The sequence below is a fragment of the Geotrypetes seraphini genome, chromosome 2 (genome assembly GCF_902459505.1).
Source record: "Geotrypetes seraphini chromosome 2, aGeoSer1.1, whole genome shotgun sequence".
Lineage (NCBI taxonomy): Eukaryota > Metazoa > Chordata > Amphibia > Gymnophiona > Dermophiidae > Geotrypetes > Geotrypetes seraphini.
The window spans coordinates 380,945,935-380,968,438 of NC_047085.1; the positions used below are offsets into that span (position 1 = coordinate 380,945,935).

At 42.6% G+C, this 22,504-nt stretch overlaps 1 protein-coding gene across 2 annotated transcripts in view; it reads left to right on the forward strand.

Annotated features, from left to right (window-relative positions):
* EFHB (EF-hand domain family member B) overlaps positions 1–22,504 on the forward strand; it is a 120,227-nt gene that overhangs the window by 97,077 nt on the left and 646 nt on the right. For both annotated transcript variants that reach the window (XM_033930668.1, XM_033930669.1), the window contains 2 exons: positions 16,589–16,825; positions 17,921–18,102. In XM_033930668.1, coding sequence (XP_033786559.1) covers positions 16,589–16,825; positions 17,921–18,102 — 419 coding nt within the window. The remainder of the gene's footprint in view (positions 1–16,588; positions 16,826–17,920; positions 18,103–22,504) is intronic.

Genomic DNA, 22,504 nt, shown 5'->3' on the forward strand with positions numbered 1-22,504 from the left:
ACCACAGCAGCATCCTTGATAAATGCCCCAGGTGGTTAAAGGCCCAAATCACATCATTTCCTGGCTCACTCACTTTCTGAACAATTTACCAACTCCCACCTCAAATGGGCCAAATTGCTCTCATCCCTATACCCAAGGTCACAAACGCCAACCTAACAAATCCTACAAATTACAGGTCTTTAGCTGGCATCTCTATACTCGCCAAACTTTTAGAAACACATGTAAGTAAACAGCTCTCAACCTATATCGAAAAACACTCTTGCCTCCATCATACTCAGTTCGGATTTCGCGCCCAACACAGCACAGAACTTCTACTAACCTTAACTATCAAAGTCAAGGAAACACTAAGCAAAGGACATCAAGCCATCCTTCTTCAATTCGACATTTCTGCAGCATTTGATTAAGTCAATCACCAATTACTCCTAAACATACGTAATGAAATAGGCATAGTCGGCACAGTATACAACTGGTTCAAGGACTTCCTACAGAACAGGGACTACCTTGTCCGGAACGACAAAGAACTTTCATAAAGCTGGCAGGCATTCTGTGGTGTTCCCCAAGGATTCCTCCCTCTCCCCCATACTCTACAACCTATTCATGAGCTCCCTAGGTAATATTATTTCAAAAACAATGAGAGCCTATTATCATATGCAGATGACATACTCCTCCTTATCCTGATAAGAGTACGACTCCCATGACATCCCCCAGAGACCTGCCAACAGCATAGACAAGATACAAACATGGGCCACTCAAAAAAAAAAAAAAAAAAGCTAAATCTGAACACAGAAAAACCAAAAGTACTCCCAACACACAGTCCCCACAGCCATCACCCTGCTCACAGGAATCAAACTAGAAATCAACAAAACCTCCAAAATATTTGGGGTCATATTGAACTCGACCCTCTCTTACGAACCCCAAATCTCCAACATAAGAAGAAAAAGCTTCTACAGCATGAAACAACTCTGACTGATCAGATCATTCTTCCACAGTCATCGCTTCGCAATACTGTTAGTACTGTCTCAACTGGACTATTGTAACTTCCTTTATGCAGGTATAAACACCACCCTTGCCCACAAACTATAACTGATTCAAAACACAGCAATATACCTAATCTTCAGGCTGAGAAAATTTGACTTCATATCACCCTATTTCAACAGACTTCACTGGCTGCCAATCACAGCACGTATTAAATTAAAAATATTATGTGTCATCCTTTATACAAACTCAGCTAAACTTCTCATAAACCTCTTCACCAACTCTTTGACCAATTCAATGAGAAACATCAAGAATCTTCTGATCCTCCCAATTTCTAAAGGAATAAAATACAAGTGCATATTTAGCACACAATCCTTATCTCCTACATTGGCACAAAGCCCTGGAACAGCCTCCCAACAACCATCAAAATGGAACCATGTTATCTCAAATTTCGAAAGAAACTAAAGACTCCTCTTCGACACAGTACATTCCATGGACAATCAGTAGCTTGCTCTAACTCTCAGATTTCCTCCCTGTCCAATACTTCAAATATTTCAATACTTCCTGTAGAGGACTTCACCCCTCCCTCCTTCCCTGCTATACCCCCTCTTACCCATTTCTTCCATCTTTTGCCAATCACTTGTATTGTACATTGTCTTGAACCTGGTTAGGCATAGAGCAACTCACAAATCATAGATTGAATTAGATTAGATATGAGTTTGTGTGTCTATGTATATTTATGTGGATATATGTGACTGTGTGTTGGTGTATGTGTAGTGTATCTTTATATTTGAGACTTCGTTCATGTCTGAATTTCTTTGTGCATGTTGTGTCTTTATCTTTGTGCATGTGTTTTTCAGCCGTGTATCTTTATGCCTTTGTATGTGGGTGTATTTTGTGCCTATGGATATAGACAGACAAATGGATAGAACCTCCCAGTAGATAGGGCTGGCTCAGGGACTGTAGTAGTACCTTGAACCAACTTTTGCATTGATGCGTCTCCTGTTTCTGAAGTCCCTTCCCTTTGTGATAAATTGTGCCAAAATCCTGAATCCTGGTCCAGCATCTCTCCCTTTTCTCCCCACCCCACTTCTAAGGAGAAGGGAAGAAAGAAGGAAAGAATGCTGAGCTAGGATTATGGCACTCTTTATTACTGGTAACCTAAACCAGTGCCTCACCTGATCCATAGGTTGAGCTGTGTGGACACTTTCTTTCCCTTTTTTAGGTGTGCTTTGTTCAAGTGAAATTTACCAGTTTTTGTATTCAGGAAGAAAATGTGAATATTTCAGAATAGTTCATAAACCAGAAACAGTAGTTCAGTATTTAGAGAGAACTTAGCTTAGAAAGAATCCTTTTGATAAATCATTGTTGCTTTCTCTGCTAATGACCACAGCTTCATTCCAAAAGTACCTCCTCTCCCCAGCTCTTTCAGCCATTAGGCTCCTAGCCACACAGGTAGTCAAAGATGGGGAAAAATTAACTGATACAGTTGTTCAAGGATAAACCACTTTCTCCACTCCCTTTCAAAAGCCACATACTGGACATATTCTTATACCCATATATGTTCCACTCACATGCCAATGTATAAACCATCTCAATTACCCAACCAAATACCTAGCAACACATATACCCATCTCTCCATACAACTGCCTGACCTCATACCCCTTCACATACATATATACAAACCCACAGCTCACACACTTTTCCACTCACCATGCATCCAGCATACATATTTCACCTACTCATCCACACATACACTTCCCCCCAACTCTGTCCACACCTTCAAATAGATATCCACTATAGTCTCCCACACACCCATACCTATACATATCCATTCTACAAATCAGTGTTGGAAAGCATTGCTAAAGTCGTGCCTATGTGTGTCTTCTCTATTTATTTATTCTTTTATTTTTTTCTTCAGTGAATACATACTGTTCTGACCCCTCTTGTTTTTTTTTTTTTTTTAACTTATTCAAGTTTAGAGTATTGCTTGGTAATTGGGGGAGGGGGGAAGCAAATTAGGGTAGCGATAAGACATGCTGTGGTTTACATAAAAGCAGAGATTGGAATTGAGAATGCTAGGTCAGGAGATGCTCAGTTCCAGAGATATTTTTCAAAGGGATCTGCCAGCATGGAGTCTTTACCAAAACACATGCAGGGATACCCATGTACATGCCAACACATGCAGTGGGAGCAGCCATTTTTTACAAATATATCAGGGTTGATTCATAAGTCATGGCAACTATTTTTTTTCTTTCAAAAATGCACCAGCACTGGAAATCTAATATTAATTAATTTATTTTAAAAATGTATAGACTGCTTAGATCTAAGCGGTTTACATTAGAAACATACATAATGTTAAAACACATGACATATAACTCAGATATTACAGGACAGTAAGGCGATGTAATGAAGTAACAATGTAAAATTAAAATTTTTTCCTTCCTTTAAATCTCTCAATCTCAGAATCTCACGAATATCATATCAATCTCATGCCCTCTCATCATGTGCATACGTTTGAAAGTGTGTGACATGTACTTCTTAATATGATTACTGCATGGTGTGGTTTAATATTAAGACAGGTGTAGAGAGGGCTCATTCTAAAGTGAATGTTCTAAACTTAGAAAAGAAAAACTAACTTTGTTCAGATGGGGAATTATGTCAAGAAATTGTTGTCTGGATGAGAATATCTGGAAGAAGCAGGAAAGCAGTAAGCAAAACTGAAAGGAGCTATTGTAAGGCCAACAAACCATTTTGCAAGAAAAGTAAATAAAAATAAGAGGAAAAGAAGGCCACTTTGGTTCTCAAAAGTAGTAGCTGAGAAGGTAAGGAAAAAGAGATTATCTTTCATAAACTACAAAAGACTGCAGAAAGAAGAAGGCAGGCAAAAATTTCTAGAAAAGTTTAAGAGAGGCTGGTTGAGTAGTCAGGAAAGCAAATGGAAGAAAAAATAGCTGACACGGTAAAATGAGGAGATAAGATATTTTTTTTTAGATATTAGTGATAGGAGGAAGTACAAAAGTGGCATTGTGAAACTCAAAGGTGGAGGGGAAGAATATGTAGAAACTGATAAAGATAAGGCTCAATTACTTAACAAATATTTCTGTTCTGTGTTCACAGCTGAAGCGCCGTGAGCGAGACTGCAGAAAACAAAAGTGAATAGGGCTGGAGATGTGGTAGCCCCCCTATCGATTTTCAGAGGATTGTGTTTGTGAGGAGCTCACTAAACTAAAGGTAGATAAAGCGATGGAGCTGAAAGATGTACATCTGAGGGTACTGAGGAAACTTAGGGAAATTCTGGTGACTTTGTTGGCTGACCTTTTCAATGTGTCTCTAGAGTCAGGTGGGGTACCAGAGGATTGGAGAAGAGTGGGTGTGAAGTAAATGGAATTAAGGAAGAAGTAGGGAATGACAGGCTGGTAAGTCTGACTTCTATGGTAAGTAAATTAATGGGAACACTTTTAAAACCGAGAATAGTACAGTTTCTGGAATCCAGTGGATTACAGAACCTGAGTCAGGCCTTGTCAGACAAATATGATCAATTTCTTTGACTGGGTGACCAGTGAATTGGATAGAAGAAGTGAACTAGATATAGTATATTTAGATTTTAGCAAATCCTTTGAAAGTGTTTCACACAGGATTCTAATAAATAAATCTGTGAAAGGGGAAGTTAAACTAAATAGTGTTTATAGTATGCCATAATATAAATTTATATATATATAAGGCAAAAGCCTTTTGGTTCTATTTAGTTTATAAGAGAGGAGGACTGAGCAATGTCAGCGAGCTACAATAAAAACTTAGGTATTGACCAGTTAACAGTAGAGATACATCTGTATACATCTTAGGAAGGATTACAAGAATTTAGAGAAAATGTGCGTCTTTAGAAGCTTTCCAAAATGCATGTAAGCGGATGATATTCTAACCATTTGACTCAGTTCTGAATCTCTGGAAGCAACTTGGTATGATAGAGTCAGTTAATGAACCTTTTCTGACCAAAGAGAAGGTAAAGAAGAATTGATATCGTGTGGAGCGGCCAAGCCATGTGAAGATGAATTGATCATTAAGATAGTTGGGCAGTAGGCCATGTTTTGCTTTGTAGAAGAGGCAGCTAAATTTGAAGAGAACTCTTCCCTTAACTAATGTAATTTTTGGTAGAAAAGGGTTAATTGATCAAATTTTTTCAGATTAAAGATTAGCCTCATTGCGGAGTTTTGGATGATACTTAGTTTGTGTTGTCCAGAAGGCTTAAGATTAGTAATCGGATACCCCTTTTCTGGGGCCTAGAAGTAGGGAGATCCTGGATTCTATATGGGGAGAACTGTTCCAGTAGTTGGCAATGAAACCAAACCCATGTAGGATGGTACCATACTGGACTTAGTACTTACAAATGGGGAGAGTGTTTTTAATGTTATATTAGGTGATTATATGCAATTCCTGCTAGTCTTTCTGATCTCAGAGGTCTTGTGGGAAGGGTCCTATTCTTCTTAAGGTGAGGTCATCTTTCTCTTTTTCTTTTGTTCAACCCACATGAAATCTAAGATGAATCATCTGGTTTTACAGTACATGCCAGAGTCAGACTGGATCCCCTCCTCTTCTTCAGCTGGGTTTTCTAGAGCACTAAATCATATGCAAAGGTTTTGCAAATGAGGCTTTTTCCAGCTTGGCCTCTTGGAAAGAGCCTATACTCAGCAGATTCTGACGCATTGTTCCTCTTTACATCTCCCCCTCCCAGGAGATCTTGGTGACAGAAGTGTATACCCCATCACACTACCATAAGGAGCTCTTAGTTGGATGGGAACATTTGGAAAAAGTAGGAAACAATGGGTAAAGCTGAAAGGAACTATTTTAAGCACAAAAAACCTTTTTGTAAGAAAAGTTTATTGGAGAGTCCAATTCAAATGTGCCAGTATTATATTTAAAATCCTAAATATCCTAAATAGTCCATCTTTATACCACATTTTTGTCCAACTTTTCGTCCAAGTCAAAAACGCCTAGAACAAGCCCTGTTGGATGTGGAAGGGGTCTGCAAACTGATGGACTGAACACCAGACATGGCATCTAAATAGTGGGGTTCCTTAGAGGGCAGTGCTGTGAACTTCACAAAAAGGGTGCCATGTCTTCATCTCACTACAGCTCCCTTATTGGTCATGGCGAGCCTTCCAAACCACATCCAGAATCCCCTAGACATAAGAACATAAGAGATGCCGCTGCTGGGTCAGACTAGTGGTCCATCATATCCAGCAGTCCACTCACACGGCGGCCCTTTTGGTCAAAGACCAGCGCCATAACTGAGACTAGCCCTACCAGCGTACGTCCTTGTTCAGTAGGAACTTGTCTAACTTTGTCTTGAATCCCTGGAGGGTGTTTTCCCCTATGACAGCCTCCGGGAGAGTGTTTAAATTAATACATATATTGATCACCCCTACAGAATGATCAAAAGAGCTGCTGCCACTACAATAGTTAAGCATGATAAACTAAAAATATAGATTATCTGGATAACAGCTGCTCTACCCTTGAGTCATCCTCCCTCTGCCAAGTCACTGTATGAATAATATGGGATAATGCTGGGCTGAAAATCCTTCTACATGGCCCGATACATGCCCACCTGATTTTTTTTTTCCATTGATTACTTTTTCTTTTAACTCCCAACAGCCTTTATCCTCTAGGGCAGGGGTGCCCACACTTTTTGGGCTTACGAGCTACTTTTAAAATGACCAAGTCAAAATGATCTACCAACAATAAAATTTAAAAAAAACACAACGCACACTGTACGCATAGAATTGTTAATTATCATTCCTATTCCAGGGTTTTTTCAAAGAGGTCAAAGCAGATGACTCTATGCACTGTCACCTCAGTAACAACCATACAAAAATAGACAAATACCCACCCCCTCCCTTTTTACTAAACCATGATAGCAGTTTTTAGCGCAGGGAGCTGCGCTGAATGCCCAGCGCTGCTCTCGACGCTCATAGGCTCCCTGCGCTAAAAACCTCTATTGCGGTTTAGTAAAAAGGGACCATATTGTAAAATATAGAGAGCAGATATAAATTCAGACACATTTTGATCACTAAATTTAAAATAAAATCATTTTTCCTACCTTGTCTGGTGATTTCATGAGTCTCTGGTTGCACTTTCTTCTTCTGATTGTGCATCCAATCTTTCTTCCCTTCTTTTAGCCTGTATGCTTCCTCTCCTCCTGACCTAATTCCCCCCCAACGTTTTCTTCTTCTCTCCCTGCCCTCTCTTTCTTTCTCTCTTCATGCCCCCTTTCTTTTTTTCTGTTTCTCTTCTTTCCTTCTGTCTCCCTGCCTGCCCTCTTTCTCCCTCCCTGCCCTCCACCAAGCCACTGCTGCTGCCATCGGATAACAGGCCCCCAAAGCCGCCCGCCGCCAGCCAAGCTCTCCCTGCTTCGGGCCCACCAGCATTCCTCTCCCCAACGTCAATTCTGCCGTCGGAGAGGAAGTTCCGCTGGCCAGAACTGACATCAGAATTGACGTCTGGGAGAGGAAGGCTGATCGGCCCAAGATCGACCCATTGGGAAAAATGCTGCCGGGTCCTGCCTTTGAGGAAACAGAAAGTAGGCAGGACCTGGCAGCAAGAAGAGCAATCACAAGCTTCACTGACCTGTCTCCCGCTTTAGCCCGCGAATGGGGCTCTAACATGTGCGTGCCAGCTTCCCTTCTCTTCCCCCCCCCCCCCGGACATAACTTCTGGTTTCAGAGGGAAGAGAAGGGAAGCCGGTACAAGCACACGTTAGCCCCCGGAGCATAAATTCTCCAAGCCGTTTTTTTGTTTTTTTTTAATGTTGAGCAGCGGAGGCAGCAGCAGAATTCAGGAGCAGGCCAGTCAGGAGGGGAAAAAAGAGAAGGGAAGAAGGGAACCCGCTCTGCGATCGACTGGGGTCGCCTGAGCGAGCGACCTGTCGATCACGATTGACGTGTTGGGCACCCCTGCTTTAGGGGAATTCACCAATTTAAATTAACCTTCCCTTCTATTAGGGGAATCAAAGCTTTAGGTAGGATCTGTCACTCTTTGGCATTTTCCCTTGTAAAAATTAGGAATGATCTTCCTACAGATATTAGACTCCTTCCTTCTCTGATAATCTTTTGGAAAACTTTAAAGACTTATCTATTTCAGAAATTTTTAACTGACAAATAAGGGATTAAAATTGACGACTTCCTTGTCCAATTATTTGCTTTCCTTTAGTTAACTTTTCGTGAACCAGATCGAGCCCCATAGTTGAGATGACTCGGTATACAAGACTAAGGGCTCCTTTTACAAAGCTGCATTAGCGGGTTTAATGCACGTGACTTTTCATCACGCGCTAACCCCCGCGCGCGCGCTATTATGCACGTTAAACCGCTAGCAAGGCTTTGTAAAAGGAGCCCTAAGGTTTGGATAAGAAAAGAAGGCCACTTTGGTTTTAAAAAGTAGCAGCTGAAATGGTAAGGAAGAAAAAGGCTGGCCTTCATAAACTACAAGAGATTGCAGAAAGAAGACAGGTAGCAATATCTGTAAAAGCTAAGAGATGCTGGTAAAGTAATCAGTAAAGCTGCAAATGGAAGTAAGACCCTGTCCTACATTGCAGACACGTAAGTTTTCTGGTAGGCGCCGTTAGCCACAATTCTGTAACCAGCATCTAAGCATGATTGATATGTTTTGTAGGTAGCTGCCAATTTAGGCACCGTCTATAAAATCTGTTTGTGGAAGGAACCTGGTAGATCTAAATACTAGCAATGCTTTAAACCATCTAGATTCAGAACATCATTTGGAAAGGCATCTAAAGAAACTCTCAATAACTCACTGATTCCTCGTAAAATTCCCCAAAGCAGCCTGTTGATTCTCATTGTCTCTGCTATGTCACCTCTGCTCACTCTGTTTCCATGACTTTTGTCCTGAATGTTTGCCTCAGGCCTAGTCCCAGCCCCAGCAAGAACTCGGCAGTCTCTCTCAACCTCCTCTCCCTATCCATAATTGTGTCTCAGTCAGTCACTTCGGTGAAAGTTTTTTGCCGAGTTTGTCGGTGTGCATTCATTCCAGAGCTTTTACAGGCTTATGTTTACTATCATTTTTATATTTGCGGTTTAAGTCAAACCTTAACAACCCTGGACCCCTGAAGAAGGCATGTTTACCGAAACACGGACCATGTCGGGTCCTTAGGTTTGTTTAGAAGGGTGGTAATATTTAACCGCATTGATATTTGATATAATAAACATAGCCTGCATCTTGTACATTTCATCTGCAGTTCCTTTTGCTTTTCGTTTGGTTATTCATTTTCACTGCAGTTTTTGTTGGAATTTTTTCTTTGTTTCCTCTTCCTCCACTCTCAGTCTTTGAACATCTCCTCTTTCCCTGTCCTCAGACCATCATGCCCCCTCTTTTCTGTGATCCCAGCAGTCACATTCTTTCTTGCAACCTTCTTTCTCTCCCACTCCCCAGCAGTCATTTTTTTACCACCCACCAGTCAGACAGACCACATCTCCTACTGCTATTTATTTATATACCACTTATTACCTATGTGGTTTACATTCAGGTACTCAAGCATTTTTCCTTATCTGTCCCGGTGGGCTCATACTTAGAGAATGATACGGGGACCATTTACCGTGGTAAACTGCGGGTCACCGCAGTAAATCCGCAGGAATGGAGACATTTGCAACTGGTTTACCATAGGAATGGGGACAAGACCTTTCACCGCCCCATGGGAATGAGGCAAGACCTTTTACCGCCCTGTGAGAGTGGTGAAAAGTCTTACTCCTGTAGTAAAAAAAATTGCACCCATGTCAAACTCAGCATCTTCTCCCCAGCTCCTCTTGCACCTATTTTACCTTCAGGAGCCAGCCATGCCACGATGAAGACAGAAGGAACCTAAAACCAAAGTCTGAGACCAATGTGATTTGAAGAATAAAATTACCAGACAACAAAAAGAAAAAAAAAAAAATTATTTTATATTTTGTGATTAGAATATTTCAGATTTGAAATATGCATCCTGCTAGAACTGGGATTAGACATAATTGGGGATCATAAAGTCCAGGCTATGCTTCTTTAGCTTCCAGCTGGCTTAGGGCTCTCTCTCTGACAGGGACAGTTACCCTAGTTGTACTCCTCTAACATTATTCTTGCCATGTGTGACTAAAGTATTCTGTTAGCTTGATTTTTCTATGTAGCATTCTGTATTAATTTGGTTTGTTCAGTTTTCACAATAGTAAAGGGAATATTTGTGAAAGAGAGGGCAGATGGGTTTTGTTGAACCTTGCTCTGTTTTATTTATGTTTATAAAATGACAATTGTCAGAGGAGAAGCTTCCGTCCACACACATGCGACTGTAGGGCAGCACAGGCAGGCTTCGCCAGCATCAGTTTCTTTTCTAAAGCGTCGTGAAGGTAAGGGGGAGGGAGGGAGATAGATTTGGCGCCTTCCCTTCCTTAAGTTTCTTTATGCCCTGAAGGTAAGGGGGAGGGAGGGAGATTCTCGGGCTGCTGAAGGGCAGTGAGGTGGCAAGAGGGAAGGGTGGATGCTGTGGGGACGGGGCGGTGAAGGGGACGGCGGGTTCAGGGATGGGGCGGTGAAGGAGATCGTGGTCCAGTGATGGGGCAGTGACAGAGATAGATTTTTTCCCAGTATCATTCTCTACTCACACTCTATCTAATGTACATGGGGCAATGGGGGATTAAGTGACTTGCTCAGGGTCACAAGGAGCAGCATGGGATTTGAACCTACAACCTCTTCTTCCTGAGGCTCTGTTTATCCAGTAAAGTAACTTAATGACCAGCAGTTATTTTGAAATATATTTTATTGAGCAAATAAAAAAAAAAACACAGAACATAACAAAAGGCAGCCGTGCCAAAAGAGCAATAATACACCATGGCAAACCCTAAGTACAAGGCATCAACTAAGAATACAACAGTCACACAGTGCCATAAAGAATCAAGTGCTCAGAAAAGATTTTACAAATATCACCCCAAAGATACCCAACCTACCCACCCAGCCCCCCCCTCCCATGTGGATGGCACAACAAGAAGAAAGATGTCAGAAAAAACACAGGTATGTATGAGTGAGTGAGGAAACAAGCAACAAGCGCCAGAGAGCAGAATAGAATAGAAAGAAAGAGGTGCAGTCCCCCATATCCTATGAGTTAAGCAGTAAACTCCTAGAACGGTGCGGCAAAGCCGTCCAATAAGCCTCCCAAATCTCCTGGAAACGATTCCAACTACGGGGAACCCTACCGGACACAGCCCGGCGCTCCAGCAAGGCCAATTCAAAGAGTGAATGTTGCCATTGTACCACCGTTGGGATAGCCTGCTCCTGCCAGCACACTAAAATCACCCGTTTGGCCAATAAGAAAGCTTTCTGGACAAACAAACGGTGCCCTCCAGGCAGAGATCCCATCCCATCCAGTACATAAAAAAGAGCAATCAAAGGAGAACAAGCTGGCAAATTCGGCAGGAACGAACGAAGATAAGACAAAACCCAAGACCAAAACCGCTATATACAGGAGCAGGTCCAAAACATATGCCCCAACGTGGCTCCAGGAGAGGCACACTTAGGGCAAGTATCCCTGTCAGCGAAACCCGCTCGAAAGGCTCGGACTGGTGAAATGAAAGCTCTATGCAACAACTTATATTCCTGCTCCCGATGAATCATACTCCAAGAAACAGCCGCAATGCTGCCAAAAGCATGGGAAAGCACATCCGGCGAGATGTCACTCTGCAAGTCCTGGCTCCAGGCGCGTGCCAAGTGACCAGTCTGAGTATCAGGACACAAGGTCAGTAAGGTCGAGATATAATAGCTCAGCTTAGGGGGCCACCGGTCCCCATAAAGCCAGACACCGACCCAAGCAATCAGCACTGTGAGCTGTCACCCCCAATGTGTCTAGGCCGGAGATATAATGACGCACCTGAAAGTACCCGAACATATCAACAGTGTCAAGGTCGTATAAGGACTGAAGTTCCGAGGGGGTAAGCAGGCGCCCCTGCTCATGTAGAAGGTCCCCCACTCTTTTAATGCCCCGGGCATACCAAATACTAAAAGTCCAGATTTCCTACCAAGGGAAGAAACGGTGTTTCACTAAAGTTCAAAGAAAACTTCCTACACAAGAGTTTCCATCCCCAGCGCATATAGGCCCAAACAACATGAGTCCGTATAGGCAGGGGCAAACGGATAGAAGGAGCATGAAGGACATACAACCCCGCCACCGGTTCCAATAAATCCTTTTCTAGTGGATAATTTAGGGCAACCGAACTTTCAAGACACCAATCACAGAGAACCCTCAGCCCACAGGCCAAATTATAAAGCTGAAGATCAAGCAGACCAAATCCACCCATAGAGAGAGGTAACATTAACACATGAAGTGGTAGGCGAGGCCTTCTGCCACCCCACAAAAAGGTCCGTAACGCTTTATACAAAACATCCAAATCCCTACGTTTCAGCCATAAGGGTAAGGTCTGTAGAAGATACAACCATCGAGGCACCAGCATCATATTATACAAATAGATACGCCCGGACAAAGAGAGAGGGAGTGCACCCCAAAGACGTAGGAGCTCAACCGTTTTTTTAAGTAAGGGCCCCACATTAGCCTCATACAACTGATTCAGAGCTGAAGGTACATAGACCCCTAAATATTTAACCTGGCGAGGTGTCGCTCTCAGTGGAAAAAGAGGCCACACCGCATCGATATCAAGATGTAAAACCATAGTCTCCGATTTAGAGACATTAAGCTTCAATCCAGAGAGCTCCCCAAAACTATGAAAGAGATCCAATAAAGGACCTAGAGCCTTCTTCGGGTCCGTAAGGATAACCATAATTTCGTCAGCAAAAGCCATGCAGCGGATCGACGAGCCACCCACCGCCAACCCTGAGAGATCCGGATGATGCCGAAGCCGGATCAATAAAGGCTCCAAAAACAAGATGTATAAAAGTGGGGACAATGGGCAACCCTGCCTAGTCCCCCTCTCCAGTCGAAATACTGAGGAGGGACAACCATTAACTAGCACCGCTGCCGCCGGGTTGGAATACAAGGTTCGTAAGGCCTACATGAAGAACCCCGAGATCCCATATCTAGCCAATAACGGAAAAAGAAAGGCCCATTCGACCCGATCAAATGACTTCTCCGAGTCAAAATTAATGACCAGCAAAGGAATTCGATGGTAGTCACAATGTGCCATAGCCAACAAAAGTTTGCGTACATTATGTCCCGCCTGCCTGCCCGACTCAAAACCGACCTGATCCTCCTGTATCAAGGTGGGTAAATAAGGAGCCAGGCGGTCTGTTAACAATTTGGCCAGTATTTTTAAATCCACATTAATAAGGGAAATAGGGCGGTAGGACTCGACCAGGCTATGGTCCTTTCCCGGTTTAGTCAGAACTGTAATAAGAGCCTGATTAGCCAGCTCGGGAAAGGAGCCATGTTCAATGGCCTGATTAAAATAGCGACAAAGCGGGTCCACAATGTAGCCACTAAGAAGCCTGAAAAATTCACCACTGAACCCATCGGGTCCCAGAGATTTACCCAGGGGAAGCCTCTTCGCAACACCTAGAACCTCTTCCCGAGAAATAGGGAGGTTCAAAACCTCACTAGCGGCAGCCGGCAAGATGGGTAATGCCAGAGAATCAAGGAAGTCCTCAATCAACTGAGTCTTATCCACAACCTCTGCCGTATATAGTTTTCGATAATATTGAACAAAAAGGGCCTCCAGCTGCGATTGCTGAGCCACAAGCTGTCCCGGAGCAGTGCGCAGGGAAGAGATCAAAGTAGGACCTCTCCAACCCTTAGTCAAATTGGCAAGCATTCGGCCAGGCCTATTACCAAACCTATGAAATTTATATTTGGAATGAAATAAAGAATTACACGCCCGCTCATGCAATAAGGTATTGAAAGCCGTCTGGGCAGTATAAAAGTCATGCCAATGTTGTGTGGTGGGAGAACGAATAAACAACTGATGGCTGATTTTAACCCTGTTCCAAATCCAAAATCTTAGAAGCTAAAATCTTACGCTTACGGGAGCTATATTCTATAATGGCCCCCCGCAACACCACCTTAGCCGTACTCCAATGCTCCCCATTGAATGCTCCAATGCTCCCCATTGAATGAAACAAAATCTCTCCAGGACTTGATGAGAAAGGAGGAAAAATCGGGGTCATGATAAAAAGCTGCAGGAAATCTCCATCTATATCCACCCCCCCGATTCCCCCCCCCAGCAGTAGGTCAAGCCATATCGGAGCATGGTCCGAAATAGCCAAGGCCCCAATAGACGCCCCAGAGACACAGTGAAAAGAAGAACGGGAAAGGAGAGTATAGTCAATCCTAGCAGATGTGTGATGTACCTTAGAAATATGAGTGTAATCATGGTCCCCAGGATGCAGAATACGCCACACATCCATCAGATCCAGGGTCTGTATAAAAGACTGCAGTCCATTATCAGATTTAGGGGAAGTGCGTGTAGACCTCCCAGAACAATCCAGACTGGAGTCAAGTACAGAATTAAAGTCCCCCAAAAGAACCAGAGGAGCAGAGAACTGAGATTGTAAAGGGAGAAGAGTACCCAAAAGCCTTTTGAAATAGGAACGCTGTGCCACATTAGGAGCATAGACAGAGGCTAGGAGTACCCGCTGTTGATGGAGCATACCCTGAACCAACACATAGTGTCCCTCTGGGTCAGAAATGACCTTGGTCATAGTAAAAGGTACAGACTTATGAATAAGAAGAGCCACCCCTACCTTAGCTTTGGATGAGGAGGCATGATAACACTGACCAACCCACGAACGCTTGAGTTTAGCATGCTCAAGCGAAGAGAGTTTAGTCTCCTGTAAACCAGCAATGTCTGCCTGATGGCGGGCCAGACACTGAAGGATCTTTGCTCGTTTAACTGGGGAGTTTATCCCGGAAACATTCCATGAGACACAGCGAAGTCCCCTCTTAGCTCTCATGGGCCCCTGCGGAAAGGATTAGCAAGCAGAATAAACAAAAACTGCTACCAGGGCGCCCAGCCCTCACCCCAGCAGACACACCACAAACACTCACTCACCCAAGAATCAAACACATCCACATCCCCCCCAGACCCCCACCCCCAACCTTCCCAACCTTCCCCCTCCCCCACCCATCCCCCTCTGAGTCAAATCACCATCCACTATGCCAAACAGATCGAGGGTGCCCCCATGCCAATAGCTCCCCCTCCCCTCCACATATGCAAACCCGGCATACCAGGAACCAAATAAATAAAACAGAACAGTGAAAAAACCAGACACAGAACAGCAAATGTACAGGGTAACATTAGGCATACCTATGTTCCATGCCCAGGAATGCACAGGCTATGAAGATGCCAGCCTCGTGTCTCCTACAAGTCTCCAGTCCCCCTTATGCCACCCGTGAAACAGAAACTCCCAGGCAGTAGGAGGGCAAGAGCCGGAAAACGAAGAACACACAGGCACAGTCCGCCGGGCAACTCAGGCCAAGCCATCCGGGGACGGGAACCACTGCAGCAATTGTGCCTGAGCCGCCTCACACGTGTCAAATACATGCGGCTGTCCCTGGTAAAGCACACGAAGCCTGGCCGGGAACTGTAGAGTAAAATGAACATCCCTGTCCATCAGCTTCTTGCAAACAGAAGAGAACCCTCTCCTGAGGGACGCCACCTTGACAGAATAATCTTTGAAAACAAGGATCCTCTGATTCTGGAACGTAAGATCTTTCTTCTTGCGGTAGGATTTCATAATCTGGTCTTTAATGGCAAAGTTAAGCAGGCGCAGGATGACAATGCGCGGTCTTGCAGCACCATCTACCTTCCTACCCAGCCGGTGGGCCCGCTCAATCCGCACAGGGCCTAAAGCAGCTGTATCCAAGAGCTCAGACGAAAGCCACTTCTCCAGGACAGTAGCCAAAGTAGCATCAGGCACCACTTCAGGTATGCCCACGAGGCGCAAGTTGTTCTGACGGGAACGGTTCTCCAGATCATCAATCTTGTCCGTGCAAGCAGACACCTGGGCGCGCAGCGTAGCAAGCTCACATTGCACTGCATTCAGAGAGTCCTCTGCTGAGCTCACCCGCTGTTCCACCTCCGTCACTCTTCTGTGAAACGCATGCACTGCCGTGGACAAAGTCACTAAGGTCTCTGTAACCGTGTCTAATCTCGTGCCCAACGCTGAGACCACTGCCGCTGTGATTTTGGACGCCAGCGGTTCAGTAACAGGGTCAGAGTCCTCGGCCCCACCTGCCAATTTTTCCTCTGCTGAAGCCTGGGCCTTCCCACATGTCCCGTCCTTCTTAGCACTTTTGGTGGACATAACGGCTCCGTTTTTTCGTCAAACTTGTTCATAAAGGGAAGCAAGGTCACTTGCTCCAAATCGGGTCGCGAACCAAAGCAGAAAATAGTTCAAAATAAGCAGAGGGAAGGGAGAGCTACAGAGCTCAGGAAAAACACAGCTTCCCTGCTCACAGCATGGCCACGCCCTCGTTATTTTGTACTGTAGTAGAGATTTTGTACTAAGAAGTGAAGTTTCAGTATAAAGGAGGTTCACTGTAGATTTTTTAAATACAAATTTATATTTTACTATAATCACTTGAGCATGGCTAAATTGTACTAACAAGCTAATTATGTTTTATTAATGGCAATCTTTACAGGGTGCAAAAGTACAAAAGGTGATGAAGTACAAAAATACAAAGAAAGTACAAAAGGTGATGAAGAAGTTAAATTGACAGACACAAAAGTGGCAAATACTTTAGATTTTTTAGAAAAAGAAGAGGATAACTCTGAAGAGACACCAAAGTCTTTGACCAAACCATCAGATCAAGCACGGAACCACTTTCGCACAACCTCTTCTGCGATCAATGGTGTAGTAGGAGGTTTTCCAACAGCCCGTAAGTACAATGAACATACTGTATATAAATATCCACATTGTTCACTTTGCTGATGGTATAGCTCCTCAAAATGTTCATGGTTTTCCTTCACTTGTTTGACCTACTCTAGGATCTTTATGCAATCTTCAAAGGTATTCAATTTCCTTGATCTAACTTTTATTATGACCTACTTTTCAAAATCTTCTCTAACATCTTTCTTGAGGTCTTAAGGTATTTATAGAGTAGGAAGGCAATTTTTAAAAGCCTTTTAAACCATTTACCCATGTAAATTGGTGGTCTGAAATTTGACTTTTTCTAAATGCAGCTAATGATATGTGTGTTGTGGGGCATTCCTGGGAGCATGTGGCCATGGGGTGGGGGGGGGAATATGATGTGCATTGTCTACATGCATTGTTTCCTTTGAAAAAGTATGTACTGTATATGTACAATGGATGTAAATAACTCTTGCTGTTTTATATCCACTTCAAGTTTAAATATGAATATAAATGGATATTTTCACTTTGAAACTTGGAGCAAAGCCTTTTAAGTTAAAAGTACACATGAACATTCTGAAAATCTTCTCTTTGATTTAGTGATTTAGTTTTCGGAAGATGCTTAAACAGTGCTCCCTTATTTATTTAGATCTAATATGGGGAATGGATAAGTGGAGGAGCTTTCAATTCCTGTTCAGAATTAATTGAAAAGGAAAAACTAAAATCTGACTTAATGATTTTTGATTGCTGTTACTTTTTAAATTGTTTGCTTCCCGAATTCTTGAAAATTATATTACCTAATTAATTAATTCCTTTAGTGAAAAGTTCTAAATTGAAAATAAACCCTGGCCTGTGTTAAATCAACATGAAGGTTTAAAAACCCCTCAATTCTAATGCAAAACAGAGATGACAGAGAAAGGAGATATATTTTAGAACCTGACGACTTTCTAGGGAGGCTCAGATGCTATTTTGTATGTATTTTTCTCTGTTTCTATTGGTCTGCATTTCTGTCAGTTTTGGATATGTATTTAATCTGTACTGTTGTGATACAGTTTTTGTTTATTAGCTACACTGTTCTGCCCAACTGTTTTTTCCCTGTACAAAATTATTATTTTTTTCACAGGTTACAAAATGGGTGGTATCCCATCTATTCGTACTGACATTCCTGTACCTCGTGTTCGACGTTTAAATGACAAAACTAGTTATGGTGATGAAGCCAATGCCTTTGGTTTGCTTTCTCCATCTGTCTTCAGCCAGAAAGGAATACATGAAAGTGACTTTTTTGAGTCACGTTCCAAAGAAGAGGTACTGCTTAATATTGATATTTTTACTTTTGTATTTGAGGATATGTTTTCAAATCTAGCCATTAGACAGGCCAACCAAAATGCCCAGAAATGTGTAACTTAAATGCGGAAATGGATTGTGAAAAATGATGGTCAGTAATTGTTTAAAATTTGTACCCATAATGGGTAGATTTATAATCAAAACAGAAGGCCTATGGTCAAGGGAAATCCCACATGAAGTTTGACTTTTAAAATCCAGCCTGCAGGAGAAAGGCAGGAACTTGTACCTGTTTTGAATCATATGCAAATGTGCCCCCAGAGAGTCCTCATGGTGCTTTGAATATGAAAATCCCATTTTCTCCTGCTATAGCCCTGCTCCTTTCCTGCCCTGTGTTTGGTCTCAGGTAGAAATCCTGTACTGTGAACAGTCAACAACAGTGGGTGGCGCTTTGTAATAAAATAGCTTTGAAAAATTATCTCTATCCATATATCCACTCTTCAATGACATGTACTGGATTGCAGATCTTGAACATAATTCTTCAAAGCTGGAAGATTAGGGTAAATATGAAGAAGAATCAATTGTATGCCCTGGTAGGTTAAGAAAATGTAATTTTACCTTAACTCCTGAGCTGTGCTCACTGTGCAATAACTGCTGGGAAATGTCCTAATAAAAAGCTACTATTCTTTAAAAACAAACTGTCTTCTACTATTAGGTTTGATTTTATAAATGAATATGTGAGAAGTTCAAAAATGTGCCTGTTTTAAGCCTATTTCATAAAAGCAATAGAGTTACTCATGTGCCTTTATAAAATAGAATCCCAGATTCAGCTCCTATAGTGCTCAGCTGCTGATGCTCAAATTTACACTTGCTCTGAAGAAGGTATAAATTTGGATGTGCCAAAAGATAGCCACCAAAATTCTGAGCCCTAAGCCCAAATTCTATAACGTGATCAGGTGTAAGTGTGAGCACCTGGATGAGACACTGTGGTGTACAAATAACACTATTTTATGACATTCCAGGTACTTTAGTTAGATTGTGAGCCTTCGGGACAGTAAGGGAATTTTTTAAGTACCTTCTTACTTCTCATTTATAATCTTAATGTATATTTTCTTCAAACCGCTTAGAACCTAACGGATGTAGCGGTATATAAGAAATAAATTACATTACATTACATTACATTACACTTAATTGTGGGAGACATCCATGCACATCTATGTTAACACCTCCAAGTTGTGAACTAAGATTACTGAATACTGATTAGCAGCCACCTGGCACTAACTGTTACATTCATGTGCATAAGTGCTAGTATTCTATAATCTGAGCATGGGGAAATGGTGCATACATTTAGGTGCTCACTTGCTTACTATTGATGTTCCTGTTGTTATCATGCTGCTTATGTGATTAATAAAAATATTAAAATATAAGAATTAGAGGGTACTTGTCCCCACATTTTTTTATAACTTCACCTATGTTCCATCTAAACTACCGTATTTTTTGCATTATAAGATGCACCTGACCATAAGACACACCCTAGATTTAGAGAAGGAAAACAAGGAAAAAAACATTCTAAATCAAATTGTGTACTAAAATATACCAGGCTGTGCGTCCAGCCACCTCACTCCCTGCCAGGCTCTGCACCCAGCCACTTCACTCCCTGCCAGGCTCTGCAACCTGTCCCCCTCTTCTTGCCAGGCTGTGCACCCTTTTCCCCCTCCCTGCGAGCTTATCACGCTCCTGCCTGGGTCTGCGCCACTTTCTGAATGGCTGACATCAGTTTTTGCAGGACTTGCGAGAACTGACGGAAGCCATTCAGAAAGCGGCACGGGCCCAGGCAGGAGCATAGAAAGATCGTTCCTGCCAGCCAATACACCACTGGACCACCAGGCTATAAAGGGCATTAAAAAAGAAACGGGTGTGTGGATGATTTAAAAAGGTATGACCGGGGGGGAGGGGGGTGGTTTCAAAAGGTATAGGGGGGTGGTAAAAATTTGTATCTTCACTGCATAAGACACACCGACATTTCCACCTACTTTTGGGTGGAAAAAAAGTGTGTCTTATGGAGCAAAAAATACGGTATATCCCGGAGGCAGGTTGGCCTAGCAAAGGTCTTGAGGCTGCCTGATGGAACCACAGCTAAACTAATACTAGTGGCAGCTGTGTGGGGAAGTTAAAAGCATGCAGTGAGCTGCCGCTAGGGAGAGGAGAGGTGCTGTTGGATAGGGAGGAGTACTGCTGTACATGGGGAGAAGGAGAGATGCTGCTGGACAAGGGGAGGGAAAGGGAAGGGAGAAGAGGTGCTGCTGGACCTGGCAGAAAGGGAGGGGAAGGAAAAGGTGCTGAATGCTGAAGGGGAGGTGCTCTTGGAGGAGAAGGGGAGGGAAAGGAAAGAGTTGCATGCTGGAGGGTAGGGGAGATGGTGCATAGGAAGAGAGCATATTAGTTGTTAGTGGGGTTGGGGGAAAGGAAGGAAGGAAAATTGTTGCAGGATGAATGAGAGTGATGAAAGGGAGAAATGGACATAGTGTGGAGGAGACGGAGAAATGGGGCATGGGAAGAGAACATGTGAGTGGGGTTGGGGAGAGATGGGCTGGGAAGGAGGGATGTCACACTTGAGGGAAGCGGGCGAGGAGAAATAGAGAAAGCGTGCAGGAGGCAGAAAATGTTGGACTCATGGAGAGGGAGAGATGGATGGGGAGGGCTGAAAGGAGGAAAGGAGAAATGTCATACTCAGGGAAGGGGGAGAGGGCAGAGATTAAAAAGTTGGACTCATGGAGGGAGAGAGAGATGTTGGTTGGGGGAGGGAATGAGGACTGAAGGAGAGGAAGCATGCAGGAGGCAGAAAGAAAGAAACATTGAATGCACAGTCAGAAGGAAGTGCAGACTCATGAAATCTCCAGACAACAAAGGTAGGAAACATCATTTTATTTTCAATTTAGTGATCGAAATGTGTCAGTTTTGACAATTTATATCTGCTGTCTATATTTTGCACTATATTTGTCTATTTTTCTATAGTTGTTACTGAGGTGACATTGCATATTTAGTCATCTGCCTTGACCTCTTTGAAAACCTCCCCCAAATAAGTGAATACAGTGTGCTTTGTTTTTTTTTTTTTAATTTATGGATACCATTATGTATTAATAAGATTATATTTTGTGTATATGAAAATGGATGGAAGAAATTGCATTACAATTAGTACTATTATTATGGGGGGTGGGGTCTAGAGTGGAGTTTGGGTGGGTCTGGGGTGGAACTTGGACGGGAGTGTTTGTTTGATATTTGTTAGATTTAGAGGGCATTTGGCTTGAAAAAGTTGAGAAACACTGGTCTAGAAAGTAAGTTTTCAAAATTGTCACTTTGTAATTTGTATTTCTCTTCCTGGAAATGTCCAGTTATCGTTCTGATGTAATCCACTTAGAACTGAAAGGTACAGGCGGAATATAAGCCAGTTATGTAATGTAATGTAATGGATGTTTGGCGATTAAATCGTTCAAGTGTTGGTTTATGCTGTCTTTCTTTTTGAAAATGAGCCTCTTACTGTATAAGTATTGTTTAATAATAATAATAATAATAATAACAGTTTATATACCGCAGGACCATGAAGTTCTATGCGGTTTACAATGATTAAAAGATGGTACAACTTGAGTGGAATAAACGGAGTTAAGAGCTAGTGATTAACAGGTGTAGATTAACAGTTATTTTGGAGTAAGAATTGTACAGGTCAGCTACTTAAATACTTCAGGAACAGATATGTTTTTAGGCGTTTCCTAAATTCCCCATACGTAGTGGGCATAAGCAATTGATCTAGATCTTTACCCCATAATGCTGCCTGATGTGAGAGAAGGTGTTGATGATGTTTTTTAAGTTTACATCCTCTAACTGGAGGGGAAACAAAGTTCAAGTGTGAGCTTTTCTTATGTTTGTTGGCTGAGAAAGAGAAAAGGTCAGTTATATATTTAGGGGCTAGACTGAATAGTGCCTTAAAGCAAAAACAACTGAATTTAAACTTCACACGCGCCTCCATCGGCAGCCAATCCAGTAGTTGGTAGTAAGGTGTTACATGATCAGATTTCTTCATTCCGAAGATCAGTTTAATCGCTGCATTTTGCACCAGTTGTAATCGTCGCATATTCTTTTGGGCAATTGCCAAATAGGCGATATTACAGTAATCAAGTCGACTTAAAACGAGGGACTGTACCAGAATTCTAAAAGCTGCCATGTCAAAATATGCTCTAATGGACCGAAGCTTCCATAGAGTGAAAAAACTCTTTCTAATTAAGGAGTCAACTTGGTCTTTCATGGTTAGGCTCTGATCCAATGTTATACCCAATATCTTCATAGTAGATTGAATAGGGTAACTAAATTTATTGATGCAGAGTGATGTTTTGGTGTCAAGTGGGTGTGGGGAGGCTACGAAAAATGTTGT